This window comes from Oncorhynchus mykiss, chromosome 30, assembly GCF_057628025.1.
Source record: "Oncorhynchus mykiss isolate SJ-2025 chromosome 30, ASM5762802v1, whole genome shotgun sequence".
NCBI classification, from domain to species: Eukaryota; Metazoa; Chordata; class Actinopteri; order Salmoniformes; family Salmonidae; genus Oncorhynchus; species Oncorhynchus mykiss.
In genome coordinates this window covers 27976077-27999209 of record NC_143051.1, presented here as the reverse complement: position 1 = coordinate 27999209, position 23133 = coordinate 27976077, and the positions used below count along the sequence as shown (strand labels likewise).

The window sequence follows — 23133 nt, the reverse complement described above, 5'->3', positions numbered from 1 at the left end:
ACAGTATACCTGGTAAACAGAGGACATCCTAGAGGACTACAGCATACCTGGTAAACAGAGGAGATCCTAGAGGACTACAGTATACCTGGGGAACAGAGGACATCCTAGAGGACTACAGTATACCTGGGGAACAGAGGACATCCTAGAGGACTACAGTATACCTGGTGAGCAGAGGACATCCTAGAGGACTACAGTATACCTGGTGAGCAGAGGACATCCTAGAGGACTACAGTATACCTGGGGAACAGAGGACATCCTAGAGGACTACAGCATACCTGGTAAACAGAGGAGATCCTAGAGGACTACAGTATACCTGGGGAACAGAGGAGATCCTAGAGGACTACAGCATACCTGGTGAGCAGAGGACATCCTAGAGGACTACAGTATACCTGGGGAACAGAGGACATCCTAGAGGACTACAGCATACCTGGTGAGCAGAGGACATCCTAGAGGACTACAGTATACCTGGTGAGCAGAGGACAACCAAGAGGACTACAGTATACCTGGTGAGCAGAGGACATCCTAGAGGACTACAGTATACATGGGGAACAGAGGAGATCCTAGAGGACTACAGTATACCTGGGGAACAGAGGAGATCCTAGAGGACTACAGTATACCTGGTGAGCTGAGGAGATCCTAGAGGACTACAGTATACCTGGGGAACAGAGGAGATCCTAGAGGACTACAGTATACCTGGTGAGCAGAGGAGATCCTAGAGGACTACAGTATACCTGGTGAGCAGAGGAGATCCTAGAGGACTACAGTATACCTGGTGAGCAGAGGAGATCCTAGAGGACTACAGTATACCTGGTGAGCAGAGGAGATCCTAGAGGACTACAGTATACCTGGGGAACAGAGGAGATCCTAGAGGACTACAGTACACCTGGGGAACAGAGGACTACAGTATACCTGGGGAACAGAGGACATCCTAGAGGACTACAGTATACCTGGGGAACAGAGGACATCCTAGAGGACTGCAGTATACCTGGTGAGCAGAGGAGATCCTAGAGGACTACAGTATACCTGGTGAGCAGAGGAGATCATGGAGGACTACAGTATACCTGGTGAGCAGAGGAGATCATAGAGGACTACAGTATACCTGGGGAACAGAGGAGATCCTAGAGGACTACAGTACACCTGGGAAACAGAGGAGATCCTAGAGGACTACAGTATACCTGGGGAACAGAGGAGATCCTAGAGGACTACAGTATACCTGGGGAACAGAGGAGATCCTAGAGGACTACAGCATACCTGGTGATCAGAGGACATCCTAGAGGACTACAGTATACCTGGGGAACAGAGGACATCCTAGAGGACTACAGCATACCTGGTGAGCAGAGGACATCCTAGAGGACTACAGTATACCTGGTAAACAGAGGACATCCTAGAGGACTACAGTATACCTGGTGAGCAGAGGACAACCTAGAGGACTACAGTATACCTGGTGAGCAGAGGACATCCTAGAAGACTACAGTATACCTGGTGAACAGAGGACATCCTAGAGGACTACAGTATACATGGGGAACAGAGGAGATCCTAGAGGACTACAGTATACCTGGGGAACAGAGGAGATCATAGAGGACTACAGTATACCTGGTGAGCAGAGGAGATCCTAGAGGACTACAGTATACCTGGGGAACAGAGGAGATCCTAGAGGACTACAGTACACCTGGGGAACAGAGGACTACAGTATACCTGGGGAACAGAGGACATCCTAGAGGACTACAGTATACCTGGGGAACAGAGGACATCCTAGAGGACTGCAGTATACCTGGTGAACAGAGGACATCCTAGAGGACTACAGTATACCTGGGGAACAGAGGACATCCTAGAGGACTACAGCATACCTGGGGAACAGAGGACATCCTAGAGGACTACAGCATACCTGGTGAACAGAGGACATCCTAGAGGACTACAGTATACCTGGGGAACAGAGGACATCCTAGAGGACTACAGTATACCTGGTGAGCAGAGGACATCCTAGAGGACTGCAGTATACCTGGTGAACAGAGGACATCCTAGAGGACTGCAGTATACCTGGTGAACAGAGGACATCCTAGAGGACTGCAGTATACCTGGTGAACAGAGGACATCCTAGAGGACTACAGTGTTTGATGTTTATTAAAAGCTATTGTTTATTAATGTTCTGTAAAGCTAGTGTTTGGTGTTTATTAATGCTCTGTAAAGCTAGTGTTTGGTGTGTATTAATGCTCTGTAAAGCCAGGCTAATGATTGGTTTGTCAGAGGTGTAGAATGTTCCCATTTATAAACTAGTCTTTGTGTCATCTGTACTAGTCTGTACCAGTCTTTATTATCACATGTCAACAACACTGCATCACACAATAAGCACTGTTCCTAGATTTGAACTGAAAAAAAGGGCTTAAAAATAGTGGCTCAAATGGAGACTGTTTTCTACTTTGTGTTTTTCATTGTGCTCTGTGCTGCCCAGTTGGCTACATTCACCTTGCTGGTGAAAACATACATTCAGTACTAAACTTACTACAAGATGTTTGAGATCAAAGCACATGGTGAGGCCTAATGACTGATCATAAAACTCTTTAGATTCCTGCTTTTATTGGACTTAGTAAAAACCCAGTAGGACTTGAAAGGAGGCTCTTTTTCACAGGTCCAGTTAACAAGAGGAGAGAAATGTAGGGAATAGGGTGCCATTTGGGATTCAGCCCACCCTATAGAGAGGATGGAGGATTAGGACTAGCTGACAGACAGCCAAGGCTAAAGTAGCTAGAGTAGCTACAGACACTGAGTTAAGTTAAACCTGTCCAGAGATATCTCCATATCCATCAGGCGCCACATTCCTGTCTGGTGAAACTCCACCGAGCCAGCCTGCAGTCTGACCGGACCGTGGGTGGAAGGCCTTCTCGGCCCTCTTACACACAGAGGAATGTAGGCACTTTACTTTTCACCCCTAACCCCTGACCTGTACTGGGATGGGAGAGCCACGTCAGGTGACTGGCCAGCATCCCACGGCTTCGTTGAGGCTGTTATTTTTTTTGTACCGTAGCACTTCATTCACTGTGACTCCATCTGAAATGGCACCCTATTCCCTACATAGTTCACTACTTTTGACCAGAGCCTATGGGGATGCCAATTCAGATGCCTCCCAGTTTGTTTTCAGACTAGTTCTCATGAGGAAGATGTTCAAGTTTATTGGGTTCATGTCATTGTTTTCAGTTCCATGCCCAACTATTCAGCTGTGTTCTCTTCACTCAGCATTAGTACCATTATTACATGTTTTGTGGCGCATCAGTCAACATCGAGCTGAAGTTTGACTCTAGAAGCATTCAGACTTTTTCTAAATTCCTTTGACCCCCGACGCTCTAGAAGCCACATCATCCTGCTCTGATCATTCGATTTCATCCAACAGTGCTGCAGCTCTCACATTACTGGGCTAATTCTCCTTCCATCTTACCCTCCCAAGTATTTGGGTTTGAATGAATTGTCTTTCCATTCTAGTCAGCAGTCTGTTCCTCCGTCCTGGAACTTGGTGAGACGCCACCCTTTTCTGCTCTCGCTCTCTCTCGTGTGTTTCTTAGAATGTTCATAAACTCTTTCTTGACCCTCAACGTTCTGTTAGTTCGAAAAGGACATTGGGAGTCAGTTAGTTCTGATGTCTGGTAACGACTGGCGAGCCTTTGATCAATGAGTTTACGTTTGCTTTCCCATCATGCCTCAGTGCAGCGGGATTATTCTTGTCAGGAGTTGTTACGGCAGCCTGCGTGACTGGGCACGTTGGGCAGATGAAACACAGACTGAGACCACAAGCCCAGCATCCTCTGCCTGTCTCTCTCCATGCCAGTCAGACAGTACTGGGCCTAGTCAAGGGGAAGGAATTCTGTTTTGATCCACTCTTGGCACAACAGGCAGTCCCTGGTCTGGTCAGGTGTTGTCTGGTCCAAACTGGCCTCTACCACGGCATGCAGTCCTGGGATGGAAACTCCAGCCGGCTGGTTGTGGGGCCAGCCAGCCAGGAGGCAAGCTGACAGAATACCGTCCTCCGATAAATCCTGGTTCTAGTGCCAGGACTCGGATCCCAATAGATCTGCTGCCAACTTCTCTTGTTATTAGGAATAGGTCTCTCTTTTTAGGAATATTGGATCCTGGGGCGGTCTGGGTCAAGGGGTTTCCTTACCGGGGGAATGTAGTTCCATCAGAGCGTGTCGCATGAGGTATGCCTGGGACACAGGCCTGCCCAGGGGCGAGGTGTGCCAATAATTTTGGGACGGAAGGGACATGTTGGTAGACCAGTCCACCATGGTAATGAGATGGCTCAGTGCAGCCTCAATGTGTTTCCCATCAGCAGACTTGCACTTGTGGCATACATTCCTCCCCATAATAAAATCCTGTCTGGCTTCAATCTAAATGATCAAGCTCCCTGCTACCTCGATCCACAACTAAGAATAACTTCTGCACCATACTTTGATATTCAGAAGCTTTGGGAAGCATTCATAAATACAACCGTTGAAAGCAGCAGTGAAACAGGAACAGGTGTCTACAGGTATTTTTCAGCCTCTCTCTGACTGGTTGTGCAGGGCTGGGGCTGGCAGTGTGGGTTCTATGTGAAAATCAACATTAGAGCTGGCCAGACTGGCTTCTGTGGTTCCGTACCTTCGATAGCTGTGGCCATCTGTATCTGTAGCACGGAGTGCAGCAGTTTGCTTTCAGAACAGCCTTATTAAAACGGTGTGTTGTGTCCTGTCATTAGATTCCTTCTTTAGTGGGGAAAGTCATTAGTCAACAGTCTGCATGGGAGTTATGGTTCAGTACAGTAGTGCATAAAACACTCCCACTGCGGTGCTGCTACACATTCCTACTGAAACTATTAGCACAGAGAGCATTGGCCCCAAAAAAATCTTTAGCAAAGGAAGTGGCACACTTTTCCAGCAGATCGAACACATCCATACCATGTGACTATATGGTTATCCCACATCCATATGCTATATTGTTACACGCACACGCTCACATACACCCATACACCGAGTTCCCAGGCAGGTGTCCACCCCAGTAGGAACTATGACTCGTGACCCATTGTGCCATGGAAGTGGCAAGTGTGTGTGTCGTCCCATCCCCCCTAGTAGGACCTCTAGTTCCTGTAGCACGGTGCTTCACACTGTACAGACATACTTCATCCCTGGCTGTGGCTCAACACACAACAGACATGTCCTGAGAGGAAGGTCGCAGGATGAGTTTATTATGCCTGAGCAGTCCTCTCACTATCATACTGTATCCATCTCTCTGTTTGTCTCTTCCTGTCTTTGTGAATGCATGGTCTGAGAAAAGTGGTGACCTATTTCGGCTTGGGCGGTATCCAGATTGTCATACAGTTTTTCTGCCATACTGGGATTTCTGGTATTACCGTTTAGCCCACAAGGGGTGCTAAAACGCAACAGCAAAAAACATTGGCCCTATATTACCAGAATGCTAACAAAATGTAGTACAAGTAATAGCGAAATCACATTATTAGCTATATGCTAACGAGCGAAAACTAAATGGAAATCCAGCTTGTTAAGTTAAGTTATTGAAGCGTAGCTTATAGCTAACCAAATGTAATTTTCGGTGGGTGTGGACATTTTAAAAGCTAAAGTGAATGAGAGATCGTTCATTTGCACAAAGTTGTGATGCATGCTTTTCTGAAGGAAGGAGCAGAGGGGAGAACGGAGGAAGGGGGAAAAAATGCTAGTAGGAAGTACAAGGAAAATATGATAGCTGTACAGAACTCATCCAGAGCTCTTTGACTGCGCCAACATGTCAGAAGGTCATTTATAAGATGTCTCATACCAAACCTTAAGTAGTGAATTGCTTACAAGTGTAAATTCATCACCTCGTGCGCTGCACAACAGCGCACACTTTCTCCCGTTGTGCTATTTACAAACAAACACGTGACTGGCGCAACTGTTCTTGAACTACTGTAAGCTTCCTAATGTAAGACAATGTGACGGGTGAAATGATCTCTGAATGTATTGCACAAGTTGACTGCAGGTATTAACTTAAAAAGCATCTATAAATATTCACATTTATTGAAAAACTTCAAATAGTTTCGACGGTATTGAAAAACCAAATACCCCGGTATACAGCCTTGACATATTGGGTTGGTTTAAATACATGTTTATTTAAAAAATCATTTTGCATTATCACACTTGCTTGCAGACTGTGTTGTGGACAACTGAAGATCAGAATGATTTGGTATTCCAGCTGTAATCACATCCTGGTGTTTGGTTTGTTTACAATTGTTCCTCCTATGGCTCTGTGTTCCACCCCACTGACTGCAGAGCCACACCAGACCAGCACCAATCAGGCTTTCTCAATTGCGCAGAGTGCAACAGGTTCAGCTACAAGTTCAGCCCAGTTAAATCTTTGTTCTGGAGTGGAAGGAAAGGATTTCACCGTAAACAAACGGAGGGGTTTTAATGAGAAACTTCCCATTGTACTCAACTCCTTGTGTGGGTGTTTCTTTAGAGTGGGACTGGTAAACTTGTTTTACCCAGGGGTAGAGTTAGAGGAGTTTGAACTAAGGCCTGTTTATGTGTATGGTAATGAGAGCTGCATAAATGTCTTGCTGCAAATAAAATCTTATGTATGATGTGTTCTTTCAAAGGCAACATCTGCTCACCATTTGAGGCTCATATGCTTCCAGTTAAATGTAGTGTTCCTGAGAGCTAAGCAGTTCTGTTCAGTGTTTCAGACAAGGTTCTGAGCAGTTTTCTCCTGTCTTCCAGGGGAGGTCTTAATGGGTTCTATATGTTCTGTGTTTTTAGAGGAGATTCTAAGCAGTTCTGTTTCTCCTGTTCTGTGTTTCAGTTTTTAGCAGTTCTGTTCTGTGTTTCAGAAAAGGTTCTAACCAGTTCTATTTCTCATGTTATGTGTTTCAGAGGAGGTCGACTACAGCAGCTACGGGACCCACTCTCTGACCCGGAAGAAGAAGGCTGTGGTGGCGCTGAGGAACGACGTCAACAGGAAGCGACCTCACATCCGCATCGGAATGCCGCAGGACTTCCGGCCAGTCTCCTCCATCATCGATGTGGACATCTTGCCGGAGTCCCACCGCCGCGTTCGTCTCTACCGTCACGGCTCTGACAAACCCCTGGGGTTCTACATCCGGGACGGGACCAGCGTACGGGTGACGCCCCATGGCCTGGAGAAGGTTCCTGGGATCTTCATCTCCCGCATGGTGCCTGGAGGCCTGGCTGAGAGCACAGGCCTGCTAGCTGTTAATGACGAGGTCCTGGAGGTCAACGGCATCGAGGTTACTGGGAAGACACTGGACCAGGTGACTGACATGATGATTGCCAACAGCCACAACCTGATTGTCACAGTGAAGCCGGTGAACCAGCGGAACAACGTGGTGCGAGCCAGCCGGATCTCCGGCAGCTCCGGTCAGTCATCAGACAGCAGCGGTTCCACTGGCTACCCCAGCCTGTCCACCACAGCCATGGCGACCGGTGCCCACGGCTACGCCGACGAGCTGGAGAGCGACGAGGAGTCAGACATCGTCATCGAGAGCAGCCTGAAGCGGCCGTCGCGGCGCTCCAACACATCAGTGGTGTCTGTGGCATCAACATCACGCTCCCACACCCAAGCCCCTCCCCCGGCACCCGTGGAACACCCCAGCCCCCCTACCCGACCTCTCTCTGTGGTTTCCACCGCCTCCTTCCACTCCCAGCCCAGCCTCAATGGCCTCTCCCACATGCTGCACAGGGACCTGAACCTCCAGCACCCCCAGTACCAGCCCCACACCCTCCAGCACCACCATTCCCAGCACCACAGCAGCAACCCAGCCCTCCGGGAGAGCAACGGCAGCCTGCACAAAATCCTCAGCACCATGAGGACGGACCCTCGACACAGCCTGGCCCTGCCCCGGGGAGGGGTGGAAGAGGACGGCACCGTCATCACCCTATAATACACACACCTTCACTTTTATAACGCAGACACACACACTTGGATGTGAGCTGGAGCATCCCCTATCCAGTCCACCATGAGAATGAACGTTGTTCCTCAAACCTTCTACTAATTTTGTTCGTTTTTCTAAGACAAATAATCCAGGAAACAAGGAGAGTTTATTATGTATTGTTTGTTTGAAAGTTTTCTATGTCTTGTAAATGTCTTGATGGGATTCACCTGCTATTCTTTAGTGACCACTTTTAATCTGAACCGCCATCATTTTGGGACCAACCCTGAGCTTTTGTTTTTAAGAACAATTATATGTCTGTAAAATGCTGCCTGTCTGTACTGATTCTCTCTGTATTTTAACTGGAGATTCTCATCAATCATCTGTATCTATTCCAATAAATTATTCTAAGCTTTAATGAGAAGTGTTGGATCATCACATGTACTAAAACTCTTACTTCCATTACCAGCAGTCATTTATACCTGGTACGTTTTAAACCGCTGTCAATGAATACTTCCTACACTGAATATGGGCCTAGTCTATATCCTGTTTCCTCTTCTCCACCAGTTCTGTTTGTGAAGCTCCTAAAATGGACTCCAGGAAGTCAACGTGCTCTTTGGGAAAAAATACTCTTATCTTTACTGTTTACTCAAAACACCTCGGCTCAGCTGTGAGCCCTGTTAGTTACAGCAGGCAGGGGGATGTGAACCCTGTTACAACAGGGAGGGGGATGTGAACCCTGTTACACCAGGCAGGACTGCTGGAGTGTGAAGATGATAACACCTGAATTTGCGTCTGCTTAACCTCACTCATTCACTTTCCTACACTATTGGGCACACACATTGAGATCCATATTAGGATCCTGTGGTACTTTCGTTTACAAGCACAATCTATCCATCCATCCATGATATGGTAAACTTTGAAGTATATGGATTATGTGGGACACTAAACCATCCATCTGTGGTTTGATATTTGTATGGGATTTTTCTCACCATTATTCACATTGTAGTTCAAAGCTTTTAAGCTGTCAAGGTTTGCACATTTTTTTGTTGTTAAACAGTCTTGTTGTTTAAACTCTTTAAATTGCCATGTTAGTACTCCCAGGTTTAACATAGGATTATAACCCTATTTTGGTTCACAAACATGTCATTTTTGTTGCTCTTTCCTTTTCCTCTCACCAAAGGCTGCTCCGGTTACTTTGACAATGTGGTGTTCTGACCATATTGAGGTTATTCCCTGCATTTCTTCACTGTGGACAGTCAGTTTAACCCTGTTGAGTAGTGCTATAATGTATTGGTCACTGCCCCCTCCTGGTAGTACCATCGACTCAGTGTGGGCCCACATATTCACACCTAAGAAATATTACAGGTTTTATATTTATTACAGAAACGTCTAGATTTTTTCTGGAATAATGTCTATTGTTTTTTTACTGTCTTTTTAATGTACATAAGGATTTTATAATAGTTTTTTACAAGGGAAAACAATGACCTATGAACAAGTGATTCCATTAGGTATAATGGTACGAGGATAATTATGATTGGGACTATATCTGCATATCATGTAAACTGGACTGTTTTTATTCTATGTTATGATGATGTACAGATATTTCAATACATTCTCCACACATACATTGGAGAAAAGGTTTGTAAAACACTTGGTGCCTTTTTTTAAAATTCATTTTTAGCCCAGATATGTACTGAGCACTCAAATGTAAACAATAGTTGAATGGATATTAGGGCTTGATCTGTAATTGCTCAATCATTATTTAGTAGGCCTAGTTGCTCTTTCAATGTAGTAAACTAAGTATAACTTCAACTAATTCCCACAATTGAAATTCAAACCCTTTATGCAATTAATTTGAAATGTATTGTGAATATTGTGTTCATATTATTTTCTTACTGTTTTTACATTTTTTGGGAGAGAATTTTTGGAAATAAAGGTTTTAACTGTACTTGCTTTCCTGTTATTCATATTGTAGAACATTGTTGCAGTTGACTGATATAGAAAGAAAATTAATGTTTCCTGTGTGATTAAATGTTTCTAATGGAGATTTTGAGTTATCAGACTGAGTTCAGCGTTCAATTTGAGGGAGAACGGCCCTGATTTTAAAATTGCGCCTTTTCGCGTAGTTCTACTTGACCCTTGTGAGCCGCCATCCACAGTTTCAACTACGTGTTTTAATCATCTGACTATCATAACACTGTAGCAGAAAGCGACATCAGGAAACTGGGCAGAGATGGAGCCTAGGATGGAAAATAGGGTAGGTTTTCTCTCCCCGCTGGAGGAGTCCAGTGCCGAGGTGAGTCGGGACAGTGGCTTCGTGTCGCAGAGTGCGAGCAGTTTATCCATGTTGAGCGAGGCCCTAAGCAGTGGCACCGTGTCGCAGAGCCCCAGCTTCGGCGCAGCAGTCTCGCAAAGTGCGAGCTTCAACTCCGCGGAGCCCGACCCAGACCACAACCAGGAGGATGAGATCCTGAGACACACTGCTCACAGTTACTCCTCTTACATCAGAGCTACTGCTGGAGATGAGGTTAGAATTGATCAACCTTTCCGATCGCGGTGAAATACAGCATCCTATCTATGCTGAGGTGCAATATAGCAACATGCTAGCTATAACTGGATACGCGTGAACCAAGTTAAACGTCACTTGACTGTGGTTATAACCATGTCCTTTCCATACCCCAGATCCTGTGTTTGGAGAAAAGTCTGGAGGAAATGCTGACTAGGGTGGATGAATTTGTAGGAATGCTTGACATGGTACGTGTTAAGAGATGTGCAGTATTTCTGTTAAATGTATTTGAAGTACGCATTTCAATTAATTCTGTGCATTTTGTCATTTGTATTACACTGGGCTGAACTACATGCAAATTGATTTTTTTAAGAAGATACTTTCGAGAGCTGTAATTTGTATTTTCAAAATACAATAATACTTTTCTAGGTATCCATTTTTTTTTATAGCGGTTCACAATTGTGTGGCTCCTTCTCACCCTGCATTGGTGTCTGACGGCACTATGGTGTGATAAGAGCATCTGCTAAATTAACGAAATATAATTGTAGATATAAAAATGTACAGTTGCAAAGCATGCTGATTATTATTCTAATGAATATCCAGTGTGCTTTGCAGTTCATTTTGGTATGTTCATTTTCATATTTCCCTTTAGAATTTAGCAGACACTCTTATCCAGAGTGACTTAGTCAGTGCATTCAACTAAGGGAGATAAATAACATATCACAGTTATAGCAAGTAAAAAGTTACAGGCATTTCGCTACACTCGCAATAACATCTAACCATGTGTATGTGACCAATTAAAATTGATTGAATGTTTCTGTAACCATTACTGGGAATGTTGTTGCTGTTCGGGGCCAGCTACTTGCAAATGTATTTCTGTATTTTAAAATACAAAATACATGCATTTGAATTAAATACATTTCAAATTACAAGTATTTTGTCGTTTATTTTGACACATTGATCTTTATGGTATTTTGTAATTGTATTTGGTCATTTTTGCCTAACCCTGTATGTGCTGTTCATGTCCTCGTCTGTGAAAGTGGGTGAGAAATAATAACTTTTCTTCCTCTGGTTATAGATCCGCAACGACACATCACAGATTGTCAACGAGAACTTACCTCAAATACATAGACAATCAGAAGAGATGAGACAAATATACAGAAAGATTGACAAGTTGGATGTAAGTGTGATTTAATTCATGTAATTGATAATGACCAGGATGTTTTCATTGACATGACATGATCTTTGTGCCAAATGGCACCCTATGTACTATGTTTGGGACACTGATATGGTAGTACTGTATCTGACCCTATTCCCTGGTGTTGTGTCTAGGCATTTGTGAAAATTGTAGGTGCCAATGTGAATGTCATGGAGGAACAGGTTACTCAGGCAGAGAGGGAACAAGGAACCCTGCCGGGCGCCTTCAGAAAGATGTTCCGCACCATGAATGTCCCAGGCTTTCTAAATGTGAGGATTTAATCAACCAATCAATCTGCATCTCAGTCAACAATTAAGGCATTTTCTATTTGAAGTGTGAAATCTGTATTCCTATACTTAATCACCATCTCCCCTGAACACAGGAGGCTGCTGAGGGGAGGGCGGCTCATAATAATGTCTGAAACTGAGTGAATGGAATGGCATCAAACAGATGGAAACTATGTATTTGATACCATCCCACTATTCCGTTCCAGCCATTATCACGAACCCGTCCTCCCAAATTAAGGTGCTACCAACCTCCTTTGCCCCTGAACCAGTATCTGTGCGTTAGAGACCTGGATATTCAGCTTGTGGGATATACGCTGCACCAGCTAGATAGAACAGCACACTAAGACGAGGGGGGGAAGTCTGTGCATATTTGTAAACACCAGCTGGTGCACGATATCTAAGAAAGTCTCTAGATTTTGCTTGCCTGAAGAAGAGTATCTCATGATAAGCTGTAGACCACACTATTTGCCAAGAGAGTTTTCATCTATATTTGTCGTGGCTGTTTATTTACCACCACAGACGGATGCTGGCACTAAGACTGCACTCAGTCAGCTATATAAGGAAATAAGCAAACAGGAAACCACTCACCCAGTGGTGCGCCTAGTGGCCGGGGACTTTAATGCAGGGAAACATAAATCAGCTTTACCTAATTTCTATCAGCATGTTAAATGCACAACCAGAAGGGAAACAAATCTAGATCCCATGTACTCGACACACAGAGACGCATACAAAGCTCTCCCTCACCCTCCATTTGGCAAATCTGACCACAATTATATCCTCCTGATTCCTGCTTACAAACACAAAATAAAACAGGAAGCACCAGTGACTCGGTCTATAAAAAAGTGGTCAGATGAAGCAGATGCTAAACTGCAGGACTGTTTTGCTAGCACAGACTGGATTATGTTCCGGGATTCTGCCAATGGCATTGAGGAGTACACCACATCAGTCACTGGCTTTATCAATAAGTGCATCAAGGACGTCGTCCCCACAGTGACTGTACGTACATACCCCAACCAGAAACCATGGATTACAGGCAACATTTGCACTGAGCTAAAGGGTAGAGCCGCCGCTTTCAGGGTGCGGGACTCTAACCCGGAAGCTTATAAGAAATCCTGTTATGCCCTCCGACAAACCATCAAACAGGCAAAGCGCCAATACAGGACTAAGATTGAATCGTACTACACCGGCTCCAACACTCGTCTTGTGTGGCAGGGCCTGCAAACTATTCCAGACTACAAAGGAAAGCACAGCCGCGAGCTGCCCAGTGACACGAGCTTACCAGACGAGCTAAATCACTTCTATGCTCACTTCGAGGCAAGCAACACTGAGGCATGCATGAGAGCATTAGCTGTTCCGGACGACTGTGTGATCACGCTCTCCGTAGCCGATGTGAGTAAATCCTTTACACAGGTCAACATTCACAAGGCCGGGGGGCCAGACAGATCATGCTCTGTGCATGTGCTGACCAACTGGCAGGTGTCTTCACTGACATTTTCAACATGTTCCTGATTGTCTGTAATACCAACATGTTTCAAGCAGACTATCATAGTCCCTGTTCCCAAAAACACTAAGGTAATCTGCCTTCACGTCCGTAGTCATGAAGTGCTTTGAAGGGCTGGTAATGGCTCACATTAACACCATTATCCCAGAAACCCTAGACCCACTCCAATTTGCATACCACCCAAACAGATCCACAGATGATGCAATCTCTATTGCACTCCACACTGCCCTTTCCCACCTTTCCCCTTTCCCCGTAGAAACACCTACGTGAGAATGCTATTCATTGACTACAGCTCAGCGTTCAACACCATAGTGCCCTTAAAGCTCATCACTAAGCTAAGGATCCTGGGACTAAACACCTCCCTCTGCAACTGGATCCTGGACTTCCTGACGGGCCGCCCCCAGGTGGTGAGGGTAGGTAGCAACACATCAGCCACGCTGATCGTCAACACTGGAGCCCTTCAGGGGTGCATGCTCAGTCCCCTCCTGTACTCCCTGTTCACCCACGACTGCGTGGCCAGGCACGACTCCAACACCGTCACTGTCATTAAATCAATTGACACAACAGATGACACAACCGTGGTAGGCCTGATCACCGACAACGACGAGACAACCTATATGGAAGAGGTCAGAGACCTGGCCGTGTGGTGCCAGAATAATATCCCTCAACGTAATTAAGACAAAGGAGATGATTGTGGACTAAAGGAAAAGGAGGACCGAGCACGCCCCCATTCTCATCGACGGGGCTGTAGTAGAGCAGGTTGAGAGCTTCAAATTCCTTGGTGTCCACATCACCAACAAACTAGAATGGTCCAAACACACCAAGACAGTCGTGATGAGGGCACGACAAGGCCTATTCCACCTCAGGACACTAAAAAATATTTGTCAAGGGTCCTCAGATCCTCAAAAGGTTCTACAGCTGCAACATCGAGAGCATCCTGATTGGTTGCATCAGTGCCTGGTACGGCAACTGTTCGGCCTCCGACCACAAGGCACTACAGAGGGTAGTGCGTACGGCCCAGTACATCACTGGGGCTAAGCTGCCTGCCATCCAGGACCTCTACACCAGGTGGTGTCAGAGGAAGGCCCTAAATATTGTCAAAGACCCCAGCCACCCCAGTCATAGACTGTTCTCTCTGCTACCACATGGCAAGTGGTACCGGAGCGCCAAGTTTAGGACCAAAAGGCTTCTCAACAGCTTTTACCCCCAAGCCAGCGTTGAGATTGCCTGCAATGACAACAAGCTCAGTCTGATGATGGTGTGACACACCGCCCCAGAACATGACGGACCCTCCACCTCCAAATCGATCCTGCTCCAGAGTACAGGCCTCGGTGTAACGCTCATTCCTTTAACAATAAACGCGAATCCGACCATTACCCCTGGTGAGACAAAACCGCGACGCGTCAGTGAAGAGCTTTTTTTACAGTCATGTCTAGTCCACCTACGGTGGGTTTGTGCCCATAGGCGTCGTTGTTGCCGGTGATGTCTGGGCAAGACCGGCCTGACAACAGGCCTACAAGCCCTCAGTACAGCCTCTCTCAGCCTATTGCGGACAGTCTGAGCACTGATTGTGTGTTCCTGGTGTAACTCGGGTAGTTGTTGTTGCCATCCTGTACCTGTCCCGCAAGTGTGATGTTCGGATGTACCGATCCTGTGCAGGTGTTGTTACACGTGGTCTGCCACTGTGAGGACGATCAGCTGTCTGTCTTGTCTCCCTGTAGAGCTGTCTTAGGCGTCTCACAGTACAGACATTGCAATTTATTGCCCTGGCCACATCTGCAGTCCTCGTGCCTCTTTGCAGCATGCCTAAGGCACGTTCACGCAGATGAGCAGGGACCCTGGGCATCTTTCTTTTGGTGTTTTTCAGAGTCAGCTGAAAGGCCGCTTTAGTGTGCTAAGTTTTCATAACTGTGACCTTAATTGCCTACCGTCTGTAAGCTGTCAGTGTCTTAACGTCCATTCCACAGGTGCATGTTCATTAATTGTTTATGGTTCATTGAACAAGCTTGGGAAACAGTGTTTAAACACTTTTCAATGAAGATCTGTGAAGATATTTGGATTTTTACGGATTATCTTTGAAAGACAGGGTCCTGGTTTTCTTTTTTTGCTGAGCACATTGGCTACCCCGGACTATCTGCATTGTGTCCCACCACCCTCCAATTTCTCTTTTACACTGTTGCTACTCTGTTTTTCATATATGCATAGTCACTTTAACTATGTCTATATGAACGTATTGCCTCTATTAGCCCGACTAACCGGTGCCTGTATATAGCCTCACTACTGTACATAGCCAAGCTACTGTTATTTTGTCTTTTTAAATTTTTTATTTCTTTACTTATCTATTGTTCACCTAATACTTATTTTTTTACTTAAAAATTGCATTATTGGTTAGGGCCTGTAAGTAAGGTCTACACCTGTTGTTATCGTCGCACGTGACAAATAAAATTTGATTTGAAGGTGCCGAAGAGGCATTTTTTTCGATTGCTTGTCATTAAAAAAAAATACCGGCCGTAACTTTAGTACATGGAATTGGTTGCTCAGCTAATCTCCATTTATGGTGATCAACGGACGTATTTTGACATTATAATGCTTGCAGCGCTTGTGAATGTGAGTTTGTAATGCCCAGAAGGCTCTGGTTCAGAGGTCTCTAACACACAGATACTCATTCATATCTCCCTATTATCATCTGCTATTCATGATTTATTTTATATTTAATTGCTTTAGTAATGTTTTTTTTGTATTAAATGGTAGGTCTCCTGGCCTATACATTGCTCTCAGTGGATATAAATTATGAACCATATTATTTATCTCTGCAGAAACCAGCCAGCCCCAGAAGGCATCAGCAGCATGATCAGGAGCTTCCCCCAGTGTTCAAAACAGATGATTATTTCACCCAACACCCAGGACACTGAAAGTTTGTCTAAAATTACACCCTATTCCTTTATAGTATTGACCAGGTCCCACAGGGCTCTTGTCAACAAGGGTGCCATTTAGAAGGTAACTTGAAACAGGCCTGCAGCTCCCACACATCACACATGCAATGGTCAGCCTAACTCCTTCTCTAGGCCAGGGGACTTCAGTCTTCATGGCTGTCTGAACTGGACCAGAGCCATAGATTGCGATGGATATGGCTCTGGACCTGACTATCGGGACAATAATTATAATGTGCTCTGGACTGGAGGATCTGAGGTGCAACAATTTCAACTAGCAATATAGTGTTGGCTCTGTCTCTTTCTCTCTCACAAGTGGCTGTGAAGATGCTGAAGAAATCAGACTCTTATTGGACACGTGAAATAGGAAAATTATGTTATTGATCTAAAGACTTATTTTTTAAGACAGTTTTTCAAGTTCCTCCAAGTGTTCCCCTTTTCTGATCTTGTGGTCACATGTTGAATTGAATTACTGTCAGAAAAATTATATTAATCATCACACTTGTACTCTCACCAACAGTATGATTTGGAGTATATGATGTTCAAGCTTGGCTAAACATTAACATGATATGGTAGTTTTAGTGACATTCTGTCTGTAGACATCTTTTAGAATGCTATTGTTTCCTGTTTGTATGGCCTAATGCTGGAGTGGAATTGGCTATTTGTAATTCTCCACACTGCACCAAGCAACATTTATTTGTTTAACATACTCTTTTGTGATAATTGTATATTATTTTTTACTTTTGTCACTAATGATCATCATACCAAATAATTACAAATAAAGTGGTTTCTTTCTTCTTGATTGACTTTCAGTAAACCCTCATCTGGAAAGATGTTATTGAGTGTCACTACAGATATCAAAATATATAAGAGGTAATAGTTATACACACCTAGATGTAACATAAATCACCATTTTGTCACTTTACCTTTCTTGGCTCCAAAAATCTTTGAAAAATAACTTCAAATTATTGTTTTTGAAAAGTATACATTGTCATATCCATTAACTCACAATTGTCCACATTTACTGGCACAATATTGAACACAACTAATTTAATATTGATATACATTTTATTATCAATGGCCTGAAAATAATTGACTACCAAGGTTGGTTGCACTGAAGTAAAACGCCCTTTCGGGGGGCATTCACGCTCTTAGGTACCCGTCAATCGAACCAAGGGCAAACACTATTGGTCGTTTAGTCCAGTATATGACAACACAACCTGTATTCCGGATGAAGCGGGAAAGGCGTGCATCCACACTGGATTGCTAGCTAGTTGCATATTAAGGTAAGTTTCATATTAAGTTTTAAACAACCATTAAGGAATAATCGCGTTTACCTTATAAAGGGAAATTATTCATTGCAAAGCAAAGTGAAAGTTTATCTGTCATTTTCTGAGTGGAATGATGTACTGACTTTAAATGAGTTTAGCGAGCTAGCTATTTAGCTACGTTAACTTGCTAGCTAAGTAGCTAGCGTTTCCATTTTTGTAATTTAGCAGACGCTCTTATCCAGAGATACGTATATGTGCCATTAGGGTTAAGTGCCTTGCTCAAGGGGCACATCGACAGATTATTAACCTAGTCGGCTCGGGGATTTGAACCAGCAACCTTTTGGTTACTGGTCCAATGCGCTTTTCCTATATATTTTCGAGATATAGGAAGCCATTCTCGTGCTGATGTTCTCTTGATAAGTGCCTAACTTCCATTGATTGATTCTAATTCCAATAATTCAGAGTGATTCTGAAACACGCGGGGTGTGCTCATCACCAGGTATATCAGGGATAAAAAATAAATAAAGGATGTGCTGCTGGCTACCTCATATTCATGGCGCGTTTTCCTCTCCAGATTCCAACCTGCACTTTGAACCATGGCAAGCAAACCGGTGTGGGAGCAGATAGGTGCAGGCTTTGTGCAACATTATTACCAACAGTTTGATTCTGATAGAACCAAACTTGCTGACCTCTATGTGAGTATTTTAATTTCAACACATTTAGAGATGTTCAATGGTTTTTCGTGGACCAACTTTGTCATCTGGAAACCTTTGGGTGAATCTCAAGTCTCTATTCCTTGGCTCCTCCCCTTGGACTCTTCTCCAAATAGCTCTTAAACTCTAGAAGGCATTCTGCTTTCTCCCTACAGTTTTCAGCCATTAGCTTCGCCCACGACTGGCTCATGTGAACTACTATCCGACGCCGTTTTAACGTCTAGAAATGTCAATCATCGCCTGCGATAAAAACATTTGAAACATATGAACATAGGGCCCTTATCTTTTAATCGAGAGCATCCTTCAAATAAAAAATATACACTTACTGTAGCATTTTTTTCCTCGCAGATCCATAAAGCTATGGGTGCTTCCATCTGGCCAAACTACAGTTCTGCTACACTTACACACAGGTGTTTGTGGCATGCTAGGTAGCACAGGTCTTAATCTTCTCATCTTATATTATTATATTAAGAACCTCTTGTCATCCGTCTATTTTCTGTAAACAAGCACAGTAACATGGAAATAACCCTATCAAGGTGTACATTTTTAGTTTTTTAATATTATATGGTACTTATGCTTGCGAAACTGTACTGCAAGCGATGCGTTTTAATGTTCAGATTAAGCGTCTGGACTCTTAACAAAATTCCCCCGTATAGAAGACGACTTCGTCCAATGACTCTTGTGTAATGGAACTGAGAGATGATCAAGGTCTATCCTTCAAACGGCTTTGATAAAGTGGCATGGATGAAGAGGACACAAGGACTCAAGAAAATACTTTTGAGGTGGACGCCTGGGGTGTATTCATTAGTCAGATTCCGTTGTAAACGTTTTCCAATAGTAACTATTTCTTCCAAACAGAAAATGTTTTGCAACGAAAACAAGAGTTTCTATTGGACAAATTTAGGTAGGTTCGGTTCCTAGAGTAAATGCTAAATGGTTTCTGTTGCAAAACTAATGGATACACCCCTGCTCATGTTGTTCAGTGTGTAACTGATGAGTTCAGTGAGAGCTCACTGTCTTAATAAATGACTGTGCGTGTTTCCAGACTGATGCGTCATGTTTAACATGGGAAGGAGTTGGTTTCCAGGGGCACAAAGCCATTATGGAGAAGATCACTGTAAGTGACATCTTCATTTAAGCTTCACTTCATCAAACTAATTATAATGCATAACTTTATTTCACATGGCACAGACATAGACCTTATTGTCTCCCTTACTGCAGAGTTTACCGTTCCAGTCGATCCAGCACAGCATCACCGCACAGGACCACCAGCCCACACCAGACAGCTGTGTGATGAGCATGGTGATGGGACAGCTCAAGGTAGGTTGTTTCAAAAGTAGTGGACGCACGTCCAGTGACTTGCTGGCTTAACGGGGTTCATACCAGAATCTCACCCACAGCTTGAGATGGCCCCAGTGATTTTTGCATCCTTTTCAGTGACACAACTGGGGTATACGTTTTAGAGTTGGCGGTCACGTGTGTTAACTGTTTTTGCGAGGCAGAGGACCGTAGTTCAAACGAAGTCGTTGGCAAGTTGAGGGAAGTAATGAAGCTGCTAAGCTAGCACAGTGACACCTGTTCCACTGGGTATTGCTATCTGCATGCTGGGGCTGAAACGGTGCACGTTGAATTGCGGGAGCTTTTCATGGAAGGAGCTGCTCCTGTTTTAATTTCAATAGCACCTGAAGACGCTTGAGTTTAAAGGGATACTTTGGGATTTTGGCAATGAGGCTATTTACTTCTGTAGTGTCAGATGAATTCGTGGATACCATTTTTGTCTGCGTGCACTATGAAGTTGCTAACTAGCGTTAGTAAAATGACTGGAAGTCTGGTACAGTGCCTTGCGAAAGTATTCGGCCCCCTTGAACTTTGCGACCTTTTGCCACATTTCAGGCTTCAAACATAAAGATATAAAACTGTATTTTTTTGTGAAGAATAAACAACAAGTGGGACACAATCATGAAGTGGAATGACATTTATTGGATATTTCAAACTTTTTTAACAAATCAAAAACTGAAAAATTGGGTGTGCAAAATTATTCAGCCCCTTTACTTTCAGTGCAGCAAACTCTCTCCAGAAGTTCAGTGAGGATCTCTGAATGATCCAATGTTGACCTAAATGACTAATGATGATAAATACAATCCACCTGTGCGTAATCAAGTCTCCGTATAAATGCACCTGCACTGTGATAGTCTCAGAGGTCCGTTAAAAGCGCAGAGAGCATCATGAAGAACAAGGAACACACCAGGCAGGTCCGAGATACTGTTGTGAAGAAGTTTAAAGCCGGATTTGGATACAAAAAGATTTCCCAAGCTTTTAACATCCCAAGGAGCACTGTGCAAGCGATAATATTGAAACGGAAGGAGTATCAGACCACTGCAAATCTACCAAGACCTGGCCGTCCCTCTAAACTTTCAGCTCATACAAGGAGAAGACTGATCAGAGATGCAGCCAAGAGGCCCATGATCACTCTGGATGAACTGCAGAGATCTACAGCTGAGGTGGGAGACTGTCCATAGGACAACAATCAGTCGTATATTGCACAAATCTGGCCTTTATGGAAGAGTGGCAAGAAGAAAGCCATTTCTTAAAGATATCCATAAAATGTGTAATTTATAGTTTGCCACAAGCCACCTGGGAGACACACCAAACATGTGGAAGAAGGTGCTCTGGTCAGATGAAACCAAAATTGAACTTTTTGGCAACAATGCAAAACGTTATGTTTGGCGTAAAAGCAACACAGCTGAACACACCATCCCCACTGTCAAACATGGTGGTGGCCGCATCATGGTTTGGGCCTGCTTTTCTTCAGCAGGGACAGGGAAGATGGTTAAAATTGATGGGAAGATGGATGGAGCCAAATACAGGACCATTCTGGAAGAGAACCTGATGGAGTCTGCAAAAGACCTGAGACTGGGACGGAGATTTGTCTTCCAACAAAACAATGATCCAAAAAATAAAGCAAAATCTACAATGGAATGGTTCAAAAATAAACATATCCAGGTGTTAGAATGGCCAAGTCAAAGTCCAGACCTGAATCCAATCGAGAATCTGTGGAAAGAACTGAAAACTGCTGTTCACAAATGCTCTCCATCCAACCTCACTGAGCTCGAGCTGTTTTGCAAGGAGGAATGGGAAAAAATGTCAGTCTCTCGATGTGCAAAACTGATAGAGACATACCCCAAGCGACTTACAGCTGTAATCACAGCAAAAGGTGGCGCTACAAAGTATTAACTTAAGGGGGCTGAATAATTTTTCACGCCCAATTTTTCAGTTTTTGATTTGTTAAAGTTTGAAATATCCAATAAATGTCGTTCCATTTCATTATTGTGTCCCACTTGTTGTTGATTCTTCACAAAAAAATACAGTTTTATATCTTTATGTTTGAAGCCTGAAATGTGGCAAAAGGTCGCAAAGTTCAAGGGGGCCGAATACTTTCGCAAGGCACTGTATCTGCTAGCAGAAAGATACAATTGGTATCCACAAGTTAATCTGACTCTGGGGAAGTAAAGGGCCTCATTGCTATATTCCCGAAATATCCCTTTTAACTATAATAAACTTGAAAGTAATCAAATCGATGGGGCCTATTATGGCTAATTTCTACTGTATGTAATGTAGTTGAGTAAACTATTTATAGAGGATGATGATCATCTGTTCTCTTTTCTTTAAAAGGCTGACACGGACCAGGTGATGGGATTTCAACAAACTTTCCTGCTGAAGAACGTGGACAACAAATGGATCTGCACCAACGACATGTTCAGATTGGCACTACATAACTTTGGAGCGTAGGAGGAAATGGAAGGATCACGTACATTCCACAGAGAGAGTTAGCTTTTTATATTACATTTCAACTTTACATGTATGTGTTTTGTTAGAGAATGCTTGTCAGATTCTTTTGTCTTCAATAAACTCATGTTAAGCAATTTTAAGACTGTTCTGGACAGTTCACTGCAAACTGTTACAGCGGTGGTGAATGATGCACAGGAACACATCAGAATAAATTCATTCCCAAATACGTTTGGTACAATTTGCCTTATTGTTATTCAAACTATCCTTATTAGTTCCCAATATTGGCCAACATTTCATCCATACATGCCTTGTTATTAGGACCATAATGTTGATGTTTCTTAAGGGAATGGATGATCCTCTTAGTGATGCTTTTGGCATAATGCTACCATTCTGTGAACAATAAATTGCATATCTGAAATGGCACCTTATTCCCTGTATACTTAGTGTATAGTGTACATTTGACCAGAGCTAATGCATCCAAAATGGCACCCTATTCCCTATAAAAGAGTGCCATTTCAGACGCAGGCTAAACTAGGGACTTGCTCAATTGCAGACTCCTTGTGTCCTCGTCTCCTCAAAACCCATTGGATTAGAAAGCCAGAGGTCCTTCTGACCTCTAATGGGAAGACGAGGAAAGCGGACGTGAGGCTTGTGCAATTGAGATTTTCCCATAGGGAAGTCTCCAGCCAGGTACAGACTCAAAAATGGCTGCTTTCTCATAGCGGTTTAATGCTGATCCAGGAGGCACATGTTCAAATGAAGGCCAGCCTGCTTCATCCTTGCTGTTTTGTTTACTTTTTGTATTATGAAGAGCCCTTGACCCTTATACACTAGTATAGTAAGGTATGTCATTCATCATGTAAACTCCTATATTTACCAGGCTGTGTGTCTGTTGTCCTGCAACACAAAATGTCTGCTTATGAAATGGCAGCCTATATACCTCTATATAGTACATGACTTTGACTAGGGCTAGTGCCCTATAATAGGGAATAGGGTGTCACATGCAGACAAGCAAATGACAGCAGGCCCTCT

At 43.9% G+C, this 23133-nt stretch overlaps 3 protein-coding genes across 3 annotated transcripts in view; all 3 read left to right on the top strand.

Annotated features, from left to right (window-relative positions):
- The window catches only part of LOC110488209 (partitioning defective 6 homolog gamma), a 41538-nt gene extending 31686 nt beyond the window's left edge, over window positions 1-9852 (top strand). Inside the window, exon 3 of the mRNA XM_021560325.3 lies at window positions 6888-9852. Coding sequence (XP_021416000.1) covers window positions 6888-7915 — 1028 coding nt within the window. The 3' untranslated portion in view covers window positions 7916-9852. The remainder of the gene's footprint in view (window positions 1-6887) is intronic.
- Window positions 9853-10031: 179 nt separating this feature from the next.
- Window positions 10032-17130, top strand: bloc1s4 (biogenesis of lysosomal organelles complex 1 subunit 4). The gene is made up of 5 exons (XM_021560324.3): window positions 10032-10433; window positions 10589-10660; window positions 11491-11592; window positions 11745-11879; window positions 16215-17130. Exons 1-5 carry the CDS (start codon window positions 10140-10142, stop codon window positions 16308-16310), a joined length of 699 nt encoding a protein of 232 aa, XP_021415999.1. The 5' UTR covers window positions 10032-10139; the 3' UTR covers window positions 16311-17130.
- Window positions 17131-17561: 431 nt separating this feature from the next.
- Window positions 17562-22322, top strand: ntf2 (Nuclear transport factor 2). The gene is given in 5 exon segments (NM_001165186.2): window positions 17562-17614; window positions 18174-18294; window positions 19358-19429; window positions 19534-19632; window positions 21985-22322. Coding segments are annotated over 4 exon segments (387 nt in total). The 5' UTR covers window positions 17562-17614; window positions 18174-18195; the 3' UTR covers window positions 22102-22322.
- Window positions 22323-23133: the final 811 nt, after the last annotated feature.

What these genes read in the sequence shown, in the direction of transcription:
- bloc1s4 (XM_021560324.3), top strand. Translation starts at nt 10,140, where the DNA reads ATGGAGCCTAGGATGGAAAATAGGGTAGGTTTTCTCTCCCCGCTGGAG. An exon ending in TTGTAGGAATGCTTGACATG is followed by an intron (nt 10,661 to 11,490) that starts GTACGTGTTAAG and finishes CTCTGGTTATAG; the next exon opens with ATCCGCAACGACACATCACA. An exon ending in GAAAGATTGACAAGTTGGAT is followed by an intron (nt 11,593 to 11,744) that starts GTAAGTGTGATT and finishes TGTTGTGTCTAG; the next exon opens with GCATTTGTGAAAATTGTAGG.